Source organism: Panicum virgatum, chromosome 7N (genome assembly GCF_016808335.1).
Source record: "Panicum virgatum strain AP13 chromosome 7N, P.virgatum_v5, whole genome shotgun sequence".
Lineage (NCBI taxonomy): Eukaryota > Viridiplantae > Streptophyta > Magnoliopsida > Poales > Poaceae > Panicum > Panicum virgatum.
This window is the reverse complement of record NC_053151.1, coordinates 44,091,493-44,109,376: the sequence shown is the minus strand read 5'-3', so window position 1 is coordinate 44,109,376 and position 17,884 is coordinate 44,091,493. Positions and strand designations below refer to the sequence as shown.

At 40.5% G+C, this 17,884-nt stretch overlaps 1 protein-coding gene across 1 annotated transcript; it reads right to left on the bottom strand.

Annotated features, from left to right (window-relative positions):
• Positions 1–2,929: 2,929 nt before the first annotated feature.
• LOC120683338 lies at positions 2,930–16,189 on the bottom strand. Its single transcript, XM_039965413.1, has 14 exons — positions 15,914–16,189; positions 13,940–14,476; positions 12,670–13,806; positions 12,147–12,471; positions 11,398–11,653; positions 11,084–11,300; positions 10,459–10,805; positions 9,535–10,059; positions 8,220–9,393; positions 7,764–8,117; positions 7,353–7,590; positions 4,058–6,603; positions 3,818–3,957; positions 2,930–3,594 (listed from the first exon to the last, which is right to left on the bottom strand). Exons 1-14 carry the CDS (start codon positions 16,064–16,066, stop codon positions 3,177–3,179), a joined length of 8,367 nt encoding a protein of 2,788 aa, XP_039821347.1. The 5' UTR covers positions 16,067–16,189; the 3' UTR covers positions 2,930–3,176.
• Between the last annotated feature and the right edge of the window lie 1,695 nt (positions 16,190–17,884).

The window sequence follows — 17,884 nt, the reverse complement described above, 5'->3', positions numbered from 1 at the left end:
TTAGTCCGACGTTCAATTCCTTAGCGTCGGATAATCCGACCCCACAGACAGTTTTCAGCTCTGGAAAACATGCTCTCTGAGTAATACTACTACCCAAAATCCGACCAAGCATTTTAACGCGTCGGATAATCCGGGTGTTTTGATGTGTTTATCCGACCAGTGTATTCGGATTATCCGAACCTACTGAGAATTTTCTGTTTCTGTTTTCTGACTTTGAGTTGATTTGAACGTCGATTCTTTCTACTTCCAAGTGTTATTCTTAGTTTCTTTGCAGGTATTGAGTTGATCTTGAGCAAGTGTGCATAAAATTTAAGGCCAACTCTTTGGATGATCAAGCTACTAATTTCGAACCCCCCTTTATAGTACGGTCACAAACTAGAAACTATAAAACCTATACTAAATCAAGTGTCCTTCATCTCCTTGTGACACTTGAGTCTAGAGAGGTCTTTAGCCTTGACAATTTGAGTCCGTGTCATTGAGAGTTAATTTTGAGGGGTCTCCTTTCATTTGCGATTTTAACGGATAAACGATAATTCCTTCAAAACACACGTTAGTCACAAACGTTGTCACTAATCACCGAAACTTACCATTTAGCATCCACGGGCCTAGATGCTTTCAATTCTTAATTTGGAGCAATAGTACATTTACAAAGGATAATTAGACAACTACTTTGCGGCAACAGGACCCTGTGGAGCTCCATTCTCATCACTGCAAAGTGCAAACTATCTCACTTCTCAGCTTCCACTTGGCAGCGCATCTTCTCGTTCTCATAGAACTTACGGTAATCATCGGTGAAGGAGTCCAGGCCCATGTCCATGCCTCTGTCAATGTGCTCGTTCATGACGAAGGCCCAGCGGAGGGCATCATCGACCACCTTCGGCAAGGCCGCAAGGGTTCCCCCTCCTTCTAGCCGACGCGGAGCTGGTGGTGCCTGGCTTTGGCGACGCTGGCACGGTGGGCGAACACGTGGTTGGCCAAGGTCGCGGCCCAGCTCCTCTTGAACAGAAGCTCGTGCTCGTCGAGGCTCTTGCACAGCTCGTCCCGCCTCTCGATCCTAGCCTGCAGCTCCTTCCTCCCCGACATGTGCCGAACCGTCACCTCGATGAGCTCCTCCTCCTCCTCCTTCGTCACCGGCACCCGCGGGCCGCGGGCGGAACCTCTTCCCTGCACAAAGAAGAGCCATCGGAGCAAGGGGGTCAGAAACGACCCCAATTGCGCTTGCGCAAAAAAAAGGAAGAGATTTCGGGTTCAGAGGGCCGAGGATGAACCTGGCCTGGCCATGTCAGCGGCGGGCGGCTTCACCTTCACCTCCTCCTCCTCAGGCGCTGGTACCGGCGGGCCACTCTTCATCCCTGCGAGGAACCGAGCATACCAACGAGATGAGAGAGGGCAAAAGCAAACCCTAACTTTTAGTCGCGCTCGCGAGGCGAGAGGGGAAGCGAGCCGGTGGGATCGGAGGGGAACCTGGGCCGGCGAGTCCGGCCGCAAGGATGGCGGCGGGGGGTGGCGGGAGCTGCGCGCGGGAGCAGGTCGCCATGAGTGGCTGGGTGGTCGCACGGGCGGCGGCGACGGCGAGACCCGAGAGGGCAGACGGTGCTCGATGATCTAGTGTGAACTTGTGCGCAGCGCGGGCGGGCTGCCAAACGAAGCGATCATGCAATAAGCTTCCAAGTTTCCGATGACGGTGCGCGGAGCAAGTTTGGATGGCCCGGTCGGTTGGCAGTAGGGTTGAAAATGGGACGGGAAAATCCCGTCCCGACCGGCTCCATTTACCGTTTAAACCGACCGTAAACTGTTTTCGCGAAAAAAATGGGAAAACAAAACGGGAAAACGGGCGGGAACAGGAACGGGAATGGTTGGGGTGTTTTCCCGACCGTTTTCACGGTTCCCGTTTTCAGCCGGGAAAATTCCCGCGGGAATTTCCGTATTTGTCATAGTCGGCTGTGTTACCTGTGTTGGAAACGTGAATTGTTATTTGCATGTGTTCCAACGTGAATTGTGAATTCGTGATTCACTTTACCTGTGTTTCTTAGTTATACGAGTCTTATTTCCATGTTATTTATGCATAGTTGTAATTATTTTATCGAGTTAAATATTTGAAGTGGTTATATGTATTTTCCCGTTTTGAGCTATCGATTCCCGATCGTAATCGGCATGCTCCCGACCGATTGATTCCGTTTCCGATTCCCGTAATACCGAATTCGTTTTCCCGTCCGATTTTTCCGTTCCCGTTTCTGTTCCCGATCAAAAAATACAGTTGCGGGAACGGTTGAGGGGTTTTCCCGACCGTTTTCATCACTAGTTGGCAGCGTGGGCTTGCGCTGTGCCGCGTGGAAGCTGTGAACGGACGGACGGCACAAAACAATGCCAATTTCATTCATCCTAGCCCAGTTGTTTAAAGATCCTTTCCGATCAAACCATTTTAACTTGATTGATCCATCCGTATATGAAAAAATGTTATATAGATAATTGTTATTACTATATTTATCATGAGAAAACTTTAATCGTACTCCATTCATTGTTTCTATGTCATACTAACTCAAATTTGATCGAGTTTAACAAAAAAATGCACGGTATTTACAATGTCAAATTAATGCTACTAATGAACCGTAACATATATCTTGATAATGCATTATTAAAATAGATAGAAAAATTAACAAAATTTTATTAGAGGGCATTTCACCGTCATAAACAACCTACGTTTGGGATCACATACTACGTTAGACCATATCTTATTCATGAACATTTCATCCAACTCCTCGTGATGTACGATAGATGCTATATATACACCATTGCAAATTATAGATCATTTTGACAAATCTAGACAGATAAATTTTAATATATATTTAAATATAGTGTTTACTTAAATGAATAGTAAAAATTATGTATCTAAATTTGTTAAAACAACCTACAATTTGAAACGGATAAGTAAAACAGAAGCAGAAGGCATAACCATCAGCATCAGAACAGTAAACAGAAGACTAACTATACACCACACAAAACTAGAACAAATAAATAATCGTGAGCTAGTGAAAAGTCATAAGCAATTAAGCAACGACATAATTCTTCTGTACATCCGAGCAAGGCAAGCAGCCATGGTGTTGCTATTTCAGAGAGAAGGGATTGGTGCCAAAGCTTTATAGAAACCATGCTCTAAGGTTATAGACTACACCAGCTCACTTCTTCCCGCGTTTAGACTTCTTTGATTTCTTCTTCTTCTTTTGAGCCTTCTTTTTCGAAGTCGAGCAGGTCACAGTTGCTTCTTCCTTGGTCGGTTCCACCATCTCTCTTCCTCCTGTGTCAGGTTCATCATCTGAGCATGCACTCCATTCATCACCCCCCTCCGTGTGGAACTGGACAGCAGGTTCCACCATCTCTCTTCCTCCTGTGTCAGGTTCATCATCTGAGCATGCATTCCATTCATCATCCCCCTCCGTGTGGAACTGGACAGCAGGTGCTACTTCCTTCCTACTTTCAGATTCTTTCCGGGAAGCTTTCTCAGAACGCAGAAAACTGATGATTTTTTGCAATTTTTTCTCACCGTCATTCCACATTGAGTAGAGGTCCTCAACAGTCAGACTATCTCTCTTCTTCCTGTAATGACAGGACAGTTTGAATTTTCAAATGGGAATAGCAACTTTCAGATGATGGAAACTACTAATGCAAAGATACATAGGCAGCACAACTGCTATTCTCAAATCTCAAAGTAAATATTGAAATGATGGAAACAACCTAAATTTATCCTACAAGAGGAATTGATGCACTTCAATACACCAGTGATATTCCTAAATGCTGAAATACACCACGATTTGCTTACCAGATAGACTGCTCTTCGAATTGATTGCAGATGTGCTTGACCTCTTCAAACAATTGAGTATCTATATTTTCTAGAGGACCTCTTTGCTCCAGCCAGGAAAGAACACTTTTAAGGAATATGATAATAATCCTTGCATCCTTCTACAAAAATTAGCATAATAAACTATATAAACCTGACAGTTGAGCAGCATCGCAACTAAAGGCACAGCTATCAAATGAACCATAATATTTATCAGCTCACCTGGACATGCATGAAGACTTGAAACGACTCAAACTTCTCCCAAAAGGAAATGTTCTCATCACTTAAATGCATTTCAATTTTATTCTCTACCTTATTGTCTCGTACTCCTGCGATAGTGAAATTCCCAAAGGTAACCTTGCAGGTTGTTATTTCATCTTGCGTGGTAGATCCCCGCTCTTGACAAAGAAATGCCGTTACTTTTTCAACATCAGTCAAATCCGAACTTGTAATTATATAAGCATTCAAATTTCGACTGATTAGCTGGCCTTTCGGTGAACCAAGAACCACCATGTGATTTCCAGTTGCTGCAAGTGCATCAGCAAATATCTGTATGAAGTTGCCCACTTTTCGAGACCTCAATTTCAAGCTATATACAATCTTCTTGGAGAATTCCAGAGGTAAATCCTCAAAAATTCTGCACCTCTGAAGGAAATCTGTGACTTCATTGCAGTTCCCCACTTTATTAATAGTCAAAGTCACTAGATAAAGCAAGATCACTAGTCGCAAAAGGATGGGGACATATGCAATGTTTGTTCTCCGAACCCAATCTTGAATAGCAAACTTGTTTGTCAAGAGATTCCTAATTGAGTGGAATATGAACTTCCCTGATGAGTATGCCACATGGCCCACATCCAAATCCTGGCTAACTGGTCCAGAACCCAGGCATGTACCAAGGTATTCCTTGCTTGTACGGCACTTCAACATATTAATCAATAGAGATTTTGTGCAGAAAACACAACCATTCAGTATAAGATATGATGATGCTAAAAAACCAAGGCACTCCATGAGATTCACAAAGCATACAGGAGATACATAGTCTCTTTCAAACCTCCAATTTGCGTTAAATGTAAATTCAAGAGCTCGTTTAAAGTTCATGATGAATGTGTATCTTCCATCACCACAGTCAAGAAATCTCTTCAAAGATTGAAAAAAATCTCCCCATTCTGAATCTCTATCCAGGTATTGTACAAGTCTTGAAGTCAGCATGTCATCCGATCGTGCTGTGTACAGCATATACATTGTTATTCTCCCAAGATGCCCATGAGTCAGCTTCTGATTTCCTGACCTAAGATACAAACCTAGGGAATCCACAATCAAACCATATGCAGTAGGTGAGTCAAATATATACATAAAGCTCTTTGTCGTTTCATCCCTCCAGGCTAGGAACAGTAATTCAAAGAAGCAGCGTTCACAGTGAGTGAAGAGGTTTCTTAACTTTTTTGGATATTTTGGCACACTGAGCTCTGAGTTTTGTAGAAACCTTGCAATTGCAGTTACGATAGTGATAGTCCTCCAATGGGCATGAGGAGATAATGTTAGCTCCACAGAATTATCAACAAAACACTGCAACTTTTGGAGTACACTAAAGCCAACTGAAAAGAGCTCATTTACTAAAAAATTCTCAGCACACGACCTACATTGGACGACATCCATCCAACATCTGTTGCCATCTTGCTCCAAATAACTCCTACCTGTGCTAGTAAGCCAACTTGAATCCATGTTAACTACCGCATATCGGCTGTCACCATCTTTTCTCAACCCAAAATATTTAGCACAAAGATCTTCACACATAGCTGCAGAATCATTTGATTTTGGATCCTCAAAGTGATGAAGATGAGCTATCACTTTGACTATAATTGAACTCCAGTGGTTCCAAACACAGGCTAGTGTTTCCAGTGATATCTGATTACAGGCCAGCAAATCATGGCAATACTGTTCATCTTCAGGTCCTGGCTCTAACTCAAGGTTGTATCCAGAGGTTTGAGACCAAAGATGAACATCAATAATGGAACGAGCAGAAATAAGTTCGACTAACAAGCTTCCACATTTTCTGCCTTCAAGCAAGTTGTAGGTTAAAGTGGCAAGGGATTTATGTGAATCTGACAATGCATCTGCTTCAATGCAAGCAAAGTGGAAAAAGCTCTCAGATACTTTATTTGCTATCTCTTTAACTTTTAAGAGAAACTGTTCCTTTTCAGCAAAACTTTTTGGAGGCCATCCTCTACTATGTGTAGCCCATAAGGAATTTGCAGTGATGTAAATGAGGAGGAGCTGTGTAGCATACTCAAACAATTCTGCCTTCTCTAGCATGTTTACTTCCGATAAGAAATCACCTTTAAGTTTTGCTATACCTGCAGCTTCAAGGAAATTACCCATTTCCATTTCTATACTCAGCAGTTCATCCAAAAGATTCCTAGAATTTAAGAATGCTCGAACATGATCCATAGAGTTGAAAGCCTTGACAAATGGCATCATGTGCTTAATATCCCCAAGTTCAAAATAGTATAATGCACAATTTTCTAGATATGTCTTTCCAATGATAGCAAACTCTGAGTTGAAATTCTCACAATGTTCCTTCTTCAGCTGTTGCAAGAATTGCAAGCCCTGATAAAATAATTTTCCTTTTGAGCAGCAGGAGAAACACTTTGTATAGCATTTAGCTTTAAAGTAAACTTCAGCTGCCTGTGACCAGCATTCAGTCATCTCAAAACAGTCACCAGCATCTTCAAGCCTTGAAGTTCCACATTTTTCCATAAAGACCATTCCTATGCAAATCGAAAATTATCAGATAAGTGTCTTTACAGTGTTTATTCAGTTTTGTGTGGTGTGACATAGAACAATTTTGAAAAATAGCATATTTTTTTAAAAAAACTAGGGGAATAGAAATCATAGCTGTTGGTCCAGTGATAAAGCCCACCCCCCCCTCTCCCCCACTCTAACACCTGGGTTTTAGGGTCGGAGTGGCTAGAGGGGGTGGTCTAAGTTGATACCAGAGCCAGGTCCCGGGTTCGAAACCCACCGGCCACGCATTTCTTCCGCTGCGTGATTTCCCCTACGGGGTTCGCTGAGACCAGCAGCCAGCAGCCACAGGCGCGGCGCGGCTCGCTCGCCGTAGGGGGAATGTTGGTCCAGTGATAAAGCCCCCCCTCTCCCCCACTCTAACACCTGGGTTTTAGGGTCGGAGTGGCTAGAGGGGGTGGTCTAAGTATAGCAACTGACAAGTCAAACAACATTAAAAGGCATAAAACCTCACTAAAGGGAAATAAAACAGCTCTTTGAAATAATTTAGGGACCCCCTAGTATCGGTATTCAAGAGCAGCCCATTTACTCCAATATATTTTGTTAATAACGGAAAATAGTTCTGGCATCTGCACCATTTGATGCACAGACTTATGCCAGTATCATAATAGGTTTATAACAAAGAAGGATATAAAGAACCAACAGAAAAGTTTTTTGATCCTGAGACCACAATCATGTTGATGAACAACTAGAAGACTTTGGAAACTGATCACACCTGCTCTTTTGTAGTCACCTAATTTGATGTAGCAAGTGGCAGCCTTCTCATGCATGCCAATAGACTCATAAATCTCTGATGCTTTTTGCAAGGAAGCCTGGCCCATCTCCAAATTTGTGATGATTACACGGTCTGCAGTCGCAAGAAGTCCAGCAGCTCTTGCCCACTTCTCCCTATATGCATCACCAGCCTTTTCAAAGCACATGGTAGCCATCTCGAATTGCCCCTCATTAAATAACTACAAATAAAAAAATGTACTTGTTACATGGACTTAAACTTTTTAACGAAGTACAGTATCATCAAAGAAAGTTCCATGCCATACTTGGAATAAGCATATGAGAAAATAATACCAACGCTCTTGAACTTAGAAAAATTTGGCCTCCAGATGTCAAACAAGTATATTTCACTAACCTTAGTACCCCGTAGCCTCCAATCATCAGCACTGCTCCCTGTCTGCATCGCTTGAATCAGTGAAGAATCGAGTAGTCTAACCTCCACAATGCACAACTTCTTCCAGTAGTCGAACATTGGTTGACAGTAATCATCAGTATTTTCACAGATCCACAATCTTTGCCTAGTTCGTGTGATTGCGACATAGAGCTGCTTCAGTTCTGAACATAAAAGATAGTGCTTGTTTCTATCGAAACCTGGATGAGATATCTCTTTAGATGATGTTATAACATCCTTGTTTTTCATGTAATCATACACAACCCTCCATTTGTTATGTAATGGTGATGAACTGAAAAAGTTGTACAGCAGCACGTCCTACAGAATATTTTTGGAAGGAATGATTATCTTCGAAGTATAAGAAAGCATAATTTAAATGAAATTATATTGCATTATAAGAAAAGCATTAGAAGCTTATACCTGGAATTCAAGGCCCTTACATTCAACAATAGTCAAGACAAGAGCTTGTTTACCAACAAGGTTAACAATTTGTTTCTTGATAGCATCATCACGAACCAATATGACTTGCTCAGCACCAAACCCATGCTGGTTATGTTCACTTTTGCTTTGTCCAAAAATAGTCATAATTGCATTCTCATCATTACCGGACTCGAGGAGAACAGGAGCTTCACCATACACAAGCCCAGTTTCTGGATTAAGCTTATCAACACTTGATGGGAAAAAGTAGTACAAAAGGCTCATTATACTCTGAGCCATACGAAGAACACCACAGTGTGTGCGAAAATTCTGACTGAGTTGGAACATATCAGTGAGACGAACTCCTCGGTTGCATGCTTCAATCTCTGAGAGGAATGAGGTATAGAACAGCGAGCGGACATCTTCAAACCTGAAATCAATACCCTTTGCTATAGTCTGTGCCGTGTCACCAGCAAAAACAAAGCCCTCCTTGAAGTTTCTGCATACATACTTAAGAAGAGCTATCTGCGACATGCTAAGATCCTGCACCTCATCTATGTATATAAAATCCAGCAAATCCCCTTTGTAACCTCCAGAAACTAGACGACTGTGAAGACTATTGACAAAATCTGACAAGTCAAATTCTCTAGCAGTGCGCTTCATACTCTCGTAATCAAGGAAAACATCATAAATCTTCTCTCGCATTTCACTGTTTAGAGATGAAAATCTTCTATCAGAGAGCATCACATAATCAATCCTTTTGAGTTTGCCATGCATGTTAGCTTTGTATCCACCCTTTATGTGAGAAATTATTTCCGTAAAGACAGTGGACGCATCAAGTTTCTTTGTTAGTTCTGCATTGAAATGAGGCCAATAGGAAGTGGCAAACTTTTCAAAGGTGACTTCTTTCGACTCAATAAAAGCTTGCAAAGCTCGAGATTTGGAATGACCTCTCTCAATGCTAGACTTGAATTCTCCATGAAACATATCAAAAAATGAAGTTTGGCATGTTCCATCGAGCATCATCAAGAATTTACGGTATGTTATAGTAAGTGGATAGTGCTCGTTCAGTAGACCATTGAAATTATCTGGCACATTTGTAAACTCTTCAAGGTCATCAAAGGCATCATGCATATGAAGGATGTTAGGCTGGTCAGAGACATCACCGGAGCCAAATCTATGAAAGGTTAAGACAAAAAAATATTAAACGAAGAACCTGGCTGACATATCTTACATTATCTGAAGTAAAATCACAAAGGGGAAAACTACAGAGTGCAAAGTATTTGGGGACATGCAATTCCGACCAGAACAGCGTTACCTTTGAAGCCTGCAAATGTGATTCTTTATAGCTGAACAAAGCTTTGGGCTTACAGTGATAAGGACTTGTTTTACAAAACTCTCTCTTTTGCTTGTGTCCTTCATTGGCAAAGCATTTTTGTGATCAACCATAGGTAAATCAACTTCACCCAAATCCAGTCCTTGGGATGCAATCAAGGACTGTTGCTCAATTTGATACAGTTTCATCGTCAAAACAGTGGTTTTCCCGGTGCCTGACCTCCCAAGAATAAAACTACTGTGCGGGAATCGAATTATCGCCTCCTCTTCATCAGTCAGTTCAAAGGGGATCTCGATTTCAGTCCCATCTGTTGCAGTAAGCAAATGTTTTGCCACACCAGATGATAGAGAGTAAAATTTCATCAGCAAGAAACTTTCACTAACTTTTGTATTCTCCAGAGCACATGAGGTGTCCACACGGTCATGACTTTCTTGATCAACTCTGCAATCCTTCTTATACCGAATAATATCATGTTCAGCATCCCAAATTATAGGAACTTCTAGTTTCCTACAATCCACATTAAAAGATAGAGCAAAATAAGAATAAACACATGTTGGAATGTTAGAATAAACAAACATAATTATGAACAAAAGGGATTTACTGTAACAATCCCAGTTTTTTTAGAAAAGAAGACACAAGTGCACACAAGCAAAAATCCATTATACAAGGAGAGACAGTAGAAGGGATGTCGAAATGATTTTTTCTTGCCCATGTGGTTAGATATCATAACACGCAGGATACAAAAGGACTCTCAAATCATAAAACGCAAACAAATCTCAAAAGTACTCTAATTTGATTTTATGATTAAGCAATTGCAGCTCATTATACTAGCAGCTTTACATTAAGGAATTTAAGTTCCATTCCACTGTTCGTAAAGAATCAAAACAAGTCAGGGAACAAGCATACCCTTCTGCCTGCACTCTTCTGCAGTGGTCAAGGTAATCATCTGTGTACATGGAAAAGAGATTCTCAAGATGTTGAACAGTTCTAGCAACATGTTGGTGAGACAAAAGGTCCCATATTCTTATTATCTGGAAGTATCTTTCGCTTTTCTCCAAATCAGTGCTCCAAACCAGATAAAGGTCCCTGATTTTGTATGCTTTTGCAAGCTGAAAAGTATCAGTCATATCAAAATTTGTAATTCTTGTCCGCCAACCACCACCAAGTTTGACAAGTTTCTGGAGTACCTCCCTCCTTAGCTGTGGAGATTTTAGTTTTGTGAAAGACTTTCTGAAGTTGTCACTTAGAATGACCTGTTGAGTTATTTAATACAAAAAAAAAGTGAGAACCTCAGCGGAAAAAAAAACTGTACGATAAAAATGGTATGAAGTACATTCATATATGAACAAACTGGATCTCCCAACATGTTCTTATGAAGGAACCATTTAATTTACACATCACAATATAAAATAGCACATACTGTAGTACGTTGGTAAGTGTAAACCATCAGCTACTTCATACTAATGAAGCAGTTGAACTGTACATAACCAGATTTTAAAGAGTGGGTGAAAATACATCTGATATTGCTTACCTTCCATCTGGTATTGCTGAAAACTGCTGAGTCAGAATTAAGTAGATCATCCAGTTCATCAAGTTCATGTTTTACATGCAAAATCAACTTGCAGATTGCTGTGTCATTAGTGGCATTGAAAACGCATTTACGGCTCTGCGCATCAGCAACAAGGTCTTTCCAGACTGTCCCACTTTTATACAATGTGTTAGCATTGCCAAGAATCCAAAGACAATGCCTGCATCACATAAAACATTCAATAGATACCTTATGGTTATCACCATCAGATGTATTTTTAAGTTTCAACAACAATGAAACAACAAATAGATGCACACCTTGCTCTAGTAAGAGCAACATTTGTTCTTTGGTTGTCAGCAAGAAATCCAACAATGCCCCTCCTATTGGATCTAACTGTTGATAGTATGATTATATCATCCTCTTCTCCTTGGAAACCATCAACTGATTTGACCCTGACATGAAAGCCGTCACTCGTTTCATACATTTTCCCAAGTCTATCTTTAATTGCAGCCACCTGAGAACTATACGGTGAAACTACACCGATGCTAATCCCTTGTCCTGTCTTTTTCCAAGCTGCACAAAGAAAAAACAAATAAGATCACTGATTTTCCTCATGAGTCATTTTCTTGCATAGAATGAATGAGAGAAATTTTCACTTGCATGAATATAATTTTCACAAACTAGTATAATTTTACTAGAGTTTGTCCATGCAATGGCCAGTAACTCTAATATATAAGGCTCCATCTAACTTCACATTCTGCAAGATGAGGGTATACCCCTAATTGATAGTAATGCAGGAAATGAAAGGTTACGTATTGCCCTGGAAAATGAAAGAAATAGGAATACAGCATAGGAAGTTAATTTTACTATACTGGAGTTATCACATAAAAATAGATTCTATAATAGTAGAATGTTTAATCTAGTGCAGTTCTCAAATGTACAACTAAAGTTAAAGACTGTATAAGCTAATAGATGCTATGTTATTATTAGCCAAGTAACTGCATATGCAACAAGAGTTTTAGATAACATATCAGGGCTGTAGGAAGAATATACAGCTTAGACGCACATTTAAAGATGGTTTGAATCAAGTGCAAAACAACAGCAACTTCAACCAGGTTTCTCCAACTGTTTCCTGCACCCTCCTTTTCTTCCCTCCCATCAGTGATGTTTATGAAAGTATAGGTACCAAAAGGAAGGCTCGTGTAATCCTTGTTGTATGAAGAAGAAAGAACATTTGGTCCATCTAAAATCTTCTTCTCATAAAATTGAGCATTTGGAAATAAGCTGATACATGGATTCATGCGATATTGTATGTTCAGCAAATGCTTTTCAAAGTTCAAGACAACCAATCTCTCAAAAAGACTGATTCCGAATCCAGCTTCCTTGCATACCTAGATATAAACAATGATATATATCAGAACAATGATCATCAAAATTGATGAACAAGAGTAGAACAGGATGCTGATATAGCCTTTGGCTGAAACAAAGTGTTGCAACATTTCAGCCTGGGAAGGTCATATTAAAGGTGCAAACATCACTGACAAAGAAATGAAAGTATACTACATAATAAAGGTAAAAAGGGAAATTACTTGGCTTCTAACTAGTGGCCTTAGCTGGCAGTCATCCCCCACCAAAATAACATGTTTCAACCAACGCAAACGTAGTGGGATCAGCAATTCACATTCCCTGACTTGAGCAGCCTCATCAACAATTAACACATCAAGCGGAGCAATCTCCGCATTATGCAACCTGTAAGAACTAGAAGTAGTACAGAAAATAAGTGTTGCATTACGCATGCAGTAGTTCTGAATCCAATTTCTGTCTCTTCCGGTTGGTAAATCAAGTGAACTCTGAAGATCTTTCAGTAATTTAAGGCATAAAGAACTTGCTGCATCCAGTTCCTTCTCAATAGAAGATGTTCGCTGTGCTACATAGTTATCAGTTGACAGAAAACCAAAGGCTCTTTTGACAGCCTCATCAGTTAAATCTTGATTACATAGAAGGGCATCAAATTTTTCCAGCAAACCCAACAGCATAGTAATGTTGCTTATAACATCACATGAAAAGCACTTTCGTGGAAGGTGAGTCCACAAGGTCATCATGCATTTCTTTAGAGCTTTTGTTGCTGCATCAAATTGCTTCTTCAGGAAATCCAGAAAGCATTCAGAATCACTGCTCTCATCATTCTCAAGAAGCATATCATATCGAGAACCACAATCCTCAAAAAAAGATATCATTGAAGCAATTATGTACCTCCATCCAGACAATGATGAAAAACACTCAACAAGTTCATCCGCACGATAATCCAAGAAAACTTCCTGAAGCTCCTCAGTGATGTCCATCTTGTACTTGTTCCCTAATAACAATATGTCACCAAGAGAAAGAGGTAGACCATTTTTGCCAATCTGTTTGTTGAAATCCTTCAAATTTTGAAGGAAACGAGTGCAAACTCCAACAACAGCAACATTTGTGGGAGCACATGTAAGAGTTCTGCATTTCACACAAGCTAAAGCCCACAGAATAGCACTAACAGTCTTGGTCTTTCCAGTACCTGGTGGACCCCATATAAGTTTTGTGAGGTTCAGATGCCTACATTGCGCTGCTGAGATGATAGATTGAACAGCATCTAATTGTGATTGATTAAGATTAACTGGCAGTAATTGCTCAGCAAAAGAATCTGAACAGTCCTCATCCTTTTTAACACAGACCGCACAGACTTCTTCACCCTACAAATTTAAGTACATGGAAGGAACCAACAAAGAGGAGTTTAGCTATAACATGGAAAGAAATTTAAGTACAAGTGGTAATACAAAATGTTAGGTGAACTCAAATGGCAACCATGCAATGAAGGTTACATACCATGTTACTGGGGGCTAGAAGTGACTTGATTATTGTGAAATTGTTATTCATGCATGTGTCAAAGCAAAGGGCTTTCCATATCCGTAGACTTGTCATTATATTAGTAAGAAATATTGCATGTCGGAGTTTATTTAAGTCTTCTTCTAAACCAATATCCTTTGCAACCTTCACTCTGAAGCCTTTCTGATATTCATCATTCATGGAAACTTCAGTAACCATTGCCAAGCAATATGTCAGACCATAGCGGTTTAAGTCCTCTGCAGCTTCAGGTTTCATGCTAGACAGAATAAAGATGTCGCCATTCCTAGCAGTATAGGTCTCACTAGAAAAACCGGCACCATTATCCCAAAATTCCACATCCATAAAATACAGACCTGATTTTCCTGCTGCCTCCATAGAAACTATTTTCGAGGAGGGTGCTTCTGTGATGCTCTCAAGGCACGAGCACAGGTCAGACCTTGTTTCTTCAATCAGAGGTCCCTTGAATGCTTTCAAGTAGTGATCAAGTGAACTAAAGCTGAATGGAATTTTCTCGACCTGCGAAAAATCATTTGGTAAATGGTAATGTCAAAAGTATTCCATTTTTCAGTAACTGCAGCTACCCCTTTCACAGTTCAAAATTTGATTAGTTCAAAAATACAAGTCCAATAAGGACATCACATGGTCACCAACATGGCACTATGACAAATAATATTTATAAATTTTAAATTATTTAAACTGCGAAGATTTATATATTGTGAAAGTATTTTTCATGATCAATCTATGGTTACATCAACCTCATGTTAATATGTTATCAATCAATATGATCTTTTCGGATATCGACGATCAAAGCTAATAGAGACTTAGACAAACCTAAATAGACAAATGGACCTACATTTGGGGTCATAGGCAGTATTTTCTTACATGTATAGTTGGGAAAAATGGAGATGGCACTTTTGGAATTGTCAGAAAGTTTTCATTGATACTATATGTTTCTAAACATGTACAAATATATTGCTTAGAAATAGGACAAAGTTTGAATAATTAAGCCAAGGGACAGTTACTTAGGAGTATAAACAGATGGGGAAACAGGAACAATTGTAAAAGAGCTCATGGCAGCCATAACTTGAACAGGCAAAAATGGCATTGAATGTAACTTAGTGCTAACAAAACAACCATCTGGTCAATTTCATCTAATGCAAAACTAAGAATTATCAATAAAGGACATTGCCACAATGAGTAGATAATTAGCATTACTAATTGTGGAATAAAATAAAAGCAGCATGATGTGCAGTTTGTAGCACCAGATTATATTTATATAGCATGTTTGCTCAATGTACTGAGTTACAACAGAACTTTAAAACTTAGCAGTCAATCAAAGGTATTATCTAATCTCAAGCCTGAAACAGCCACATGCTACTTACTCCAAACATCATAAAAGACCATGCTAGTATGCGACGACAGACGCCACAGGACAACGCAAATGGTCATGCATCATGCACAAGACAAATCAATATCATTCTTTTCAATCAGTCAAACACCCATCGTTTGGTGGCAAAGTCCACAAGATGAGTGCGAGAGCTTAAGAAGTTAGACAAGCTGTGTGTTAACTTTAGTCAGTAGGTGCATCGCACCACCAACGTGTTACTTCTGAGCAGGGTGTATGATGTATCACTAGGGGTTTCTAACAAACTACGGTCACATTAACGTTAATCATGCACATCCAAGTTCCAAGCAACCAGCTGCTTCTATCACACTGACAGACGGCCAACAACTCGCCCCAAGCAACTCGTCCAAACCAGAAACAACTAGCCCCCTAGAAAATCTGACCATAAATCGACCTCTAAATCACACTCATACTCATACACACACGCTACGCACGAACGCTAAAACTAACCACCCAAAAAAACACACAAACAAATCGCTCGAGTCGGCAGGCAACAGCCGTACAAGCAACCGCAACCAAGCGCGCCGGGCGAAGGATCGATCGAGCACCTGCCCCTTGTAGAGGTCTTCGTTCATGATCTCCGTCACCGACCAGGAAAGCACGATGTCGCCCAAATCCCTCTCCTCCTCCGCCATTTCGCGGTCGCGTTGCTCCCTCATCTCGCTCGCTAGCTCGCCGGCTCTACACCCGCTCGCCCACATCCGGATCGGAGTCGCTCCGAGTCAAGGCGAAGGCGGCCGCTGCTCAGTGGAAAGCCGGGGCGGTGGTCTGGGAGTGGTGGGGGTTTTAATGCGGAGGTGATCTTTTGCTTCTCGGAGAAGAAACGAGGCGTTCGTGGCCTCGGGGTTTGAGCCGCTTTTTGTGGGGGAAGGCGAGGGGCGCCCCGCGAACTGGTGGTCTACTCTGGCCTCGTATGTACTCCGTATCAGGCTGCGCTATTCCATTCTGGCTGTATTAGTTGCAAAAAAATATACGAAAAGTGTTTGCGAAAATCACTGTAATATTTTTTATTTGTATGTGATAAATATTATTCTATTATAGACTAACTAGGCTCAAAAGATTCGTCCCGCAACGTACATCAAAACTATGTAATTAGTTTTTTATTTACCTACATTTAGTACTCCATGTATGGGTCATTTGCTATATTTAATGTTTTGATGTGATTTCGATGTGATGGAAAGTTTGGAGGAGTTGGAGGAAACTAAACACAGCCTCTACAAGAATATTTTATATGCATGACATAATAAATGAAGTCAATTTGTAAAATCTTTTCAAATATGTGTGTAACTTTTCATGACGAATCCAATAACGGTAATTAATCGATAATTTGCTATAGTATTGCTGCAGTAACCCTTCTCTAATCGCGCGGTCAAAAGTCTCATTAGATTCTTCAGAGTCACTAGTGCGGGGTTCTGAAGTTGATTTTGTAAACTGGCTTTGTTTGAAATATTTTATCTTTCTAATTAGCATGAAATATTTGATGGGACATAGTTTAAAAATAACTGAAATTAAACATCCCTTGCGATATGAGCAATGTATCTTGTTGAAGCGGTAAACAAGATTGGGATCAAAAAAACTGTAAATGGCTATGTAAAATCGGTCCGGAGTGGAATTTTACGGACATTTTAACGCATTACTGGTATATATATATATATATCCGTCGACATGATTTCTTGATTTCTCGTCGAATCATGATCAAGCTTGGCTAAAGTTTTGCCCCAGCTAGGTTGTACCGTGCCTCTAGCTGTCCAGCATCACGTTGGCGTGCACAACTCCTCGCACTGATGAGAGAGTAAGGCTTTAGCAAAAAATTTTGGGTTTGAATCTGTAGTATTTTCGTTGTTATTTGATAATTAATGCCTAATTATTAATTAATTAGATTTAAAAGATTCATCTCATTATTTACAGCTAAATTGTGTAATTGGTTATTTTTTTCAACTGCATTTAATGCTCCATGCATGTGTCCAAAAATTCGATGTGACAGGGAATCTTGAAAATTTTTGGTAACTAAACATGGGCCTGGTTTAATTACAGGGTGTAAAGTTTTTGAAAGAGAATCTTTCTACATTTGAATTATTAAACATAGACTAATCATAAAATTAATTACAGAACTCGTCTGTAAATCGCGAGACCAATCTAATGAGGCTAATTAATCCATCATTAGAGGTTATTATTGTAGTATTACTGTAGCAATTTAAGTCTCATACAGGTGCCGTTTTTTTTTGGAATTTTGAACACTGTAAAACAAGGGCATGGCCTAAAAGCTTGTTACCAACAGTACCTGGGCTGGACGGCATGGGCATGGCTCACTGAAAGGACAAGGCCTGCTACGCCGATGAGGATGCACGAGAACTAGCCGTGCCAGTCTGCCACCAGCGGCCGCCCTACCCCTACTGCTAGTGCTAGCAAGCCTGCTGGTCAGCTGGTGGTAGCAGCGGTCTTGGTAGTCAAAGCGGCGACATTTTCCGGTCCGCCAAGAGGGGAAAACGGGAAGCAATATCACGACGCGCGCGCACAAA